Here is a 7,242-nt window from a genome sequence, read left to right as displayed (position 1 = left end):
GCCGCTTCTACTTGCGGTCTCCAGTTGGTCACGCCTTGGTCCAGCTTGTTGACGGCGGCTTGCATCTCGCCTTGCGCCCGATTCAGCGAGACAAGCGACTCCTGAATCTCCGTTAAGACCTTGCCAAAGTCGATGTTCTGCTTCTCCATCGCTTCGACCTGCAGCTGAAGGCGAGATGTATAGCGTGGCTTCTCCAGGATCGATGCTCTGATACCAAATTGTCACGAGAACACTAATTCTTCAGCGAGTTCGTGGAGATTTGAGGAATTGAAGGGAGGAAAGAGCAGCTTGAGGAGGAAGAAAGAATAGAACAAGATAGCAGGAAGAGAGATTTGAATCAATTGGGAATTGTTGTGTACAATGTTTTTCATATCCCTCTCTCTCCAATCCTGCCGACCTTTATAGCAATGCGCTCAAGGTCTCTCTCTCTTACCGTGGCCTGGTCTCCGACTACCGGGTCCACACACTCTGTGGGTACATGGTCGAGGGCTGCTTTACACGGTCCGATCTTTTGGGTTGACTTGTGTTCCGAGCCGATGTCGTGACACGCACAGTAGATGGCGATGGCGTGACACGGCCATTGGAGTTGCAGATCCGGAGGCCGGATCTGCCCCTCGCTTCATTCCTCCTCCCGATAGACTGCGCCATGGCCGTCGCCGCTGCGCTGCCGACCGTCGCCGGGGAGCTAGCCATGGACGAGACTAAACATTCACAAATCTCACCAGGGCTGGCCGCCTGGGCCCAAGGCAGAGCTGGCCGGCTACTAGGAGGACGCGGGAGCTCAGGTCCCTCGGCGGCGGTGCGGGCGCTCCAGCTATGGCGGAGAGGGTGGCTTGCTTTGGAGGGGGATAGGGAAGAGGACAAATATTGCCCGCTGAGCAGTAGCCAAAAGCAAAGGAGTACTGGGGCACATCTATATACGAGCTAGACAAACGACAGATCCTACAATGCTCAAAACCAAAACCACTACATCAGTTCAACATCTCGAAACAAGAAATTGTAAATTGAAAAAACAAAACAAAATAAGCCACGGCAAATTGTCCAAATTTCACACGCCGACGAGGATGCACAAGGAAGGAACTAAGAGTACTAGAGGTTTACTTGCTCAAATCGTTAAACGATTGGTTGGAATTAGTGGGAGGTCATCGGGAAGCGTCGACGGTGAAGGCCTAAACCGTCGGCTTGTACCCCTGGCCGCGCCGAGGCTGACCAGCACGGACTTGAGGAAACTCCTTTCCCAGCGACATGGCTCCGGCGCCCTCAAAGGACACCGCTTCTGACGTCAACAAGGACGGTCGCTGCTCCATGCACGGCTCCGGTGACGACAGGAGGGTGTCATTAATGGCGCTGCTAGAGTAGGCGGAGCGGTGGCGACGGCGGCCGGGGACGCCAGCCTGAGGCGCATGATGAACGCCGTCTTGGTGACGCCCACGCCGATCGTCGCCGCGAGCACCGAGTTGCGGCTAGCTATGCTGGCTGCCTTGAAGATGCTCGGGCCATACAACACCACGGCCTCGATGCCGGTGAGGTGCTGGAAGAAGTGGATCCCCAGGGCAGCGATGACGATGCGCTGCACCGGCGGCGGCGGGTGCAGGAACGCCGAGGGAGCTGACGCTGACGCCGGCGACGCAGCGGCCGGCGAGGAGCGCGGCGAAGTTGGGGGTGAGGCCCATGAGGACAGAGCCCGCGAGGAAGATACAGGCGGCGAGATGGAGGAGGGAGAAGAGGGAGGAGGAAGAAGGGATAAGAGATGATGACATGTGGGACTTACAGGTCAGTGGGTCCCATAATTTTTTTTGGGTGAATGATAAATGGGCCCCGCATATATTTTTTTATTTTGATGCCACATAAGCGCTACGTCAATGCCACGTGGGATAAAGATCTGGTCAACATTGCCACGTGTGCGCCACGTCAGCGAAACTGCTCTTCAAAACCACCAAGGGAGTCAAATTGCACCGGTTTTACAAGTTCGGGGGTCAAGATTTCTGGTATTATGGTTGAGGGATACCATTTAGATTCGGTGGTCAGTTAAGGGAATCAAAGTGATCTTATTTCAATCTAGATCGCGACCATCCGATTTGGGCCATCTAGTCTTATGCCCGAGAAGAGATGCACCGCAATCAAAGTGATCTTATTTCAATCTAGATCGCGACCATCCGATTTGGGCCATCTAGTCTTATGCCCGAGAAGAGATGCACCGCACCAGAAGGCCCATTAAAACTTCAGTCGCGCATGCATCCAGTTGAGGCCCACAATATATCTAGTGCCCCGGTCCGGCCAGCCGTGAGCCCACGTGAACCGCCAACCGTCTCCCTCGCCGATCTCGGCGTCGCGAGTCGTGCGTGACCCAACGCCGCCCGCGTTGGCGGCACGGCGCGCCGGCCACCTCCACGGCTCCACCCTTCGCCGCGCGTGCCTCAACGATGTCACGCCGTGGCGTGCATTCCCACGTCATCCGACGAGGGCGTGCGGCGTGCCTAATCTACGGGCCCAGCGAGCGAGCGGCGGCCGTCGCCGCCGCGCCGCGCCGCGCTCGCTCGCGTGGCCAAGATCAACGGGAGCAAAGACGTTGTGGTTGGTCCTCGTGGGCCGCGTCAAAGGGGACACGCACGCGACGGTCGAAACTGTACTGGTCAGTCTCAGTCTCAGTCCGGAGTCATTGCTATTTACAACTCAATAGCGAACAAAAGCGATTTATTTACATACGTACAATCGTATATACAATCTATACTAATTTTTCAGGAGATATGCAAGCTACACTGACAAATTACATGTTTAAACCTAACGATTATTCTCTGAATCATTAGTTCGTGTACACTTGCTAGCAGCTACTTCTTTCTATACTGCAATCTAGCCTGTCCATGCAAGGAGATAGGACTGAAAACTAACGAAATCTTGGGACATTTGCTCAAAGACCATGAGCACAGAGAACACCCCCATCCCTACTAAAACTGGCTTTGCACTAGTCAAGTCCACATTGCCACTGCCACCGGCGACAGATGATTCCGCTTCGACAGATCCAGCTCTCGAATCTGACATCCTGGAGGCGATAGCCCACGCCATCAATGGAGGAAGAACGCCATACAAGATGGTCATGCAGTAACCGCCCTGAACGTTAGGAAATCAACCCACCAAGTAATTAATCTTCTGTAAGTGTCGGAACCATGCTAGCTAGGATGGCAAGAACTGAAGGATTTCACATGTATTGGTGTACACTCACTGCAATGTCAGTAGCAATGGAGAATGAATTCGGAACGGTAGCTGCAATTAGCACGGTTGGGGCAACCACAGCCCCTGCAGCGATGTAGCTGAGCCTGTTGTTGTCCACAGCCGTTTTCGCTCCACGATGCCTTAATGCTTCTTCTTCCTGCACTCATCGATTGTTTGTTCATAAAACTGAACAGATTGTTCTTAGATATAAATTAATGCAAGTCCTCTGGCTGATGAAGCATACATGTCCTTGGGCTGAAGAAGAGACAAGATTGGTCATCTGCTCAATGAAGAACTGTGAAGCTCCCAGCAGTGTTCCGATCAGCGACGTCCCGACAGCAAGGAGTGAGAACGTCTCCACAACAGTATAACTCCATCTACAAAAGAAAGAAAATTTTGTCCTGTTAGGATTCAACGCCTCCAGCTTCATACAGAGAAGCAGATTGCAGGTGAAGCTGTACACAACGTGTTCTTGCTAGTGCAGTAGTGCTACAGCGGAGACGCTCACTCTGTATTAAGCATATCCAGGATGTCAAACCCATCAAGATCCGTGGAGATGCTGAGCGCGATGTCGTCCCACACGAGCAAGGACAGCAATGGCACGATGCTCCCGACGAGTATCGAGAGCCGAATCCTCACGAGGTCCCCTCCAAGGTACGCGCATATCACTGCGACAATTGCACACTGAATCTTCAGTACTTGTACCTCTTGCAAGTTGCAAATTTCATCCGTGGGATGATTACATAAGTTGCATTGCATGTACCTGGTGCGATATCATGGAAGACCAGCGTGAAGATGATCACCGGAAGCGTTGCAGGGACCTGCTCCCAGTTGGTGTTAGCTGGCAGGGTCAGGCCGGCACCGAATGCTACTGCAGACACCTCGATCGTCAGCAGTAATCCTGCATCAGTAGACAGATCACGATGGTAGTTAGTACTTAGTACTAGTGCGCAAGACAGATCACGTTGATGACAGCAAGAACATGAGGTGTATGGATGTAATATGGTTATCAGCTACAGTAGGTTTGCTCTTACTTCAGCACAGTGCATTGTGTTGCAAGTAGTATGGAGCTCCCAGTGGGGAGAGTGGGTGTTTGTTCGTCATTGTCTCTACACTTTCAGAAATGAGTTACTACTCCACTACATGCCATCTTTGAATTCCAGTTGGGCGAACCAGTGTTTGTTCATCTCTGTTTTCACAATTTCAGAAACGAGTTACTGTTCCATATGCTGCTACCATCTTTAAAGTTACATTTTCTTTTTCTTGCTTAATTAGCTTGGAGATGTTCAGACAGCAGAATTTCTTCTGAAAGAAGACGGCTGCAGATGCCAAAATTTGTCATTTAAGCGTATTAATGCAGATCTAAACAATGTGGTATTTAGTACCGTTGGCTGTTCCAAGTGTTGATCACAACGATAGCTTACCAACCTATCATGACGAAAGTGAGCAGCTGGTTCACTTTGTCGGTGACGCCCGTGCCACCGGCGGCGATGAGGAGCGCGAGGGCGGCGGTGAAGGCGCCGCCGGAGACGGGCTCGGGAACGCCGGCGACCACGCGGGAGAGCACCTCGCCGGACTTGGACGTGTAGGCGACCATGGAGGTGTAGGACAGGAACAGGTAGGCCGCGGCGGCCAGGTTCCCTCCCCACTCGCCCAGGGTCTCCTGCGCCATGCTCTTCAGCGATATGACCTCCAGCTGCCCGCCGCCGCCGCCGCCGCCGCCATCGCCGTCGCCGCCGGCGTCCTTCCCCTTCTTCCGCCGCAGGTGGACGTTGATCTCGACCAGGAGGAGCGCCTCGATCACCAGGAACGCCCAGCAGGTGACCATGCACGCCGCGCTCGGAACGAACCCCTGCCAATTGCACGACCATCAGCAATGCCAGCGACCCTAGTAAGAGTCACATCGGCGGACCTTAATAAGTTAAAGCCAAAGTTTATTTTCTTAAAACTTAATTTTTAAGATGATTTTAAGATATTTTTAATGCATTTTTTTCAAGTATTAACTTTTAAATCTCTAAAAACATGTATATAAAATTTTTACCTATAAACTAATTTTTATTTTATAATAAACCGTTTTGATTTATTGGAGAATATGAGTAATCGACAAGAACTTAAACATCCACCATACAAAGGAAAAGTTCAAGTTCAGATTTTTCTTCTTGTTCCATTTCTGTTCGGGAGATTTTTTTTTTTTTTTTACGAATTTGCCAGATCAAGAATGCTTGAGGTTGGTGGGTCGACAATTAACCAAGTGAACCTTGAATGCTCGTAACTACTCCTCACAACAAAGACAGAGAAATTCAGCTGTTTGTGGGGGGTACATGTGGACGGCTACTTCAGATCTGTCTCATGATAGTACTACTAGAACTGCTGCTACTACTTTCATTTTTGGCGATCAGATATCCTGTCAGTTCCGTGCCAAATTCATGGTCCTGAATCCTGATAGATGGGCCATCACTAATTACTTCACCGTACGTTGTAGACTAGTATTAGTAGTATAATCTTTCGGTGTCACGTGGAAAGGTCAAGGCAAGGGAGGGACCTGTCACCGGTCCGAGATATGAATATACTTCCTCCGTTTCACAATGTAAGTCATTCTAGCATTACCTATATTTATATAGATATTAATAAATCTAGATGAATATATATATTTAGATTGATTAATCTAGATTTATTAACATCAATATGAATACGAGAAATGCTAGAATGACATTGTGAAATGCAGAGAGAACTACGATGAGAGGGTGATTGATTCCATCGATTTTTTCGCGTTGTCTTCCTCTAAAATCATGCACCGTGTTGATCACATGTCGAAATCGGCGCAGGCGATCGTTCGTTTTAGGGATTCTGATTGTGATGATGCTAGCAATAGGCTCGTCAGGTGTGGGGTAGTACGGCGACTCACCGCGGGCGCCGTGCGCTGTGGCACGGCGAGGATGCCGGAGCCGATGCTGGTCCCGACCACGAGCGCGGCGGCGCCAACCACGCTCCCCCGCTTCGCGCCACCGCCCGAAGACGGCGCCTCTGCCACGCCCGCCGCCACATCTCCCTCCCCCTGAGGCGGCGGCCGCGCGTCGCCGCCGCGCGCTCCCGCCGCTCTCACCTCGGAGACGGCCCGGGCCCTCTCGCCGGTGGCTGCACTACTGCCGCACCACTGGACGCCGCCGCCGCGATGGACTCTCCTTTCCGGCAAGCATGTCGTGGTCGTCACTGGAATGCACCGGTACGGGGCGCGGTGGAATCTAGCTGGGCGGTGCTGCAAGCGGGCGCGCGTGATGGCGCCTTGCATCGGGGAGGTTTCTTGGGTGTTTGTGAGCTAGAGCTGCGGACTGGAGGGAATCCCCATGGCGGTATATTCATCGTAAGGAGTGACGGAGTGCGTTGTCGAGTGTCGACCACACGATCATGTGGAATCTTGAGCTCCGGTGGTGGGCGGTGGAAGCGGAATCTTTTGCAGTTGTGGAGCAGGAGCGCGCGCGGACGGACAAGGTTGCCGTGAGACTCTGGACCATGAAGGCTGATTTTGTTTGGAGCTATACATCTCCATCAGTGGTTTGTGGCTGACAATATGTGAAAAATAAACTTCGAAAATAGAGTAAACTAGCATGGTGGTCCGGTCCGCGCAGATTCCGCGGCTAGCATCATTATATTTTCTCTCCTATAATAGCATATATGTTTCTTATTATATTATTCAAATATATTAAAATGACAACATAATTTTAAATTTTGTAATAACTTTACAAAACTACTAATGTGTAATATTCATATTATATTTTATATACTTGTTAGTTATTAATTATTTTTAAAATCAAAATTTAGTTATTTGCAAATTATATATATTCCTATATGCACTCTAGACTCGTCTTTTAATATTTCTTTTTTTAAATTCCGAATTTTCTGTAAATTGTATTTATGTATAGACTCTATGCTCTTCTTCCAATATTATTTATTTTTGTTTCTGAATTTTCATATTATATTTTCTATACGTGTTAGTTATTAATTATTTTTAATATCAAATTTTAGTTACTTGTA

At 50.1% G+C, this 7,242-nt stretch overlaps 1 protein-coding gene and 1 long non-coding RNA gene across 2 annotated transcripts; one reads left to right on the top strand and one right to left on the bottom strand.

Annotated features, from left to right (window-relative positions):
- Positions 1 to 2,677: 2,677 nt before the first annotated feature.
- LOC127766008 (uncharacterized) lies at positions 2,678 to 6,713 on the bottom strand. Its single transcript, XM_052290997.1, has 7 exons — positions 6,116 to 6,713; positions 4,639 to 5,062; positions 3,974 to 4,111; positions 3,719 to 3,878; positions 3,455 to 3,587; positions 3,221 to 3,367; positions 2,678 to 3,108 (listed from the first exon to the last, which is right to left on the bottom strand). Exons 1-7 carry the CDS (start codon positions 6,497 to 6,499, stop codon positions 2,851 to 2,853), a joined length of 1,644 nt encoding a protein of 547 aa, XP_052146957.1. The 5' UTR covers positions 6,500 to 6,713; the 3' UTR covers positions 2,678 to 2,850.
- Positions 3,544 to 4,082, top strand: LOC127766009 (uncharacterized). Its single transcript, XR_008016197.1, has 3 exons — positions 3,544 to 3,659; positions 3,739 to 3,864; positions 3,999 to 4,082. It is a non-coding gene; the product is annotated as an uncharacterized LOC127766009 (long non-coding RNA).
- Positions 6,714 to 7,242: the final 529 nt, after the last annotated feature.

The sequence above is a fragment of the Oryza glaberrima genome, chromosome 3 (assembly GCF_000147395.1).
Source record: "Oryza glaberrima chromosome 3, OglaRS2, whole genome shotgun sequence".
NCBI lineage: Eukaryota > Viridiplantae > Streptophyta > Magnoliopsida > Poales > Poaceae > Oryza > Oryza glaberrima.
This window is presented reverse-complemented; position numbering and strand designations above follow the sequence as displayed.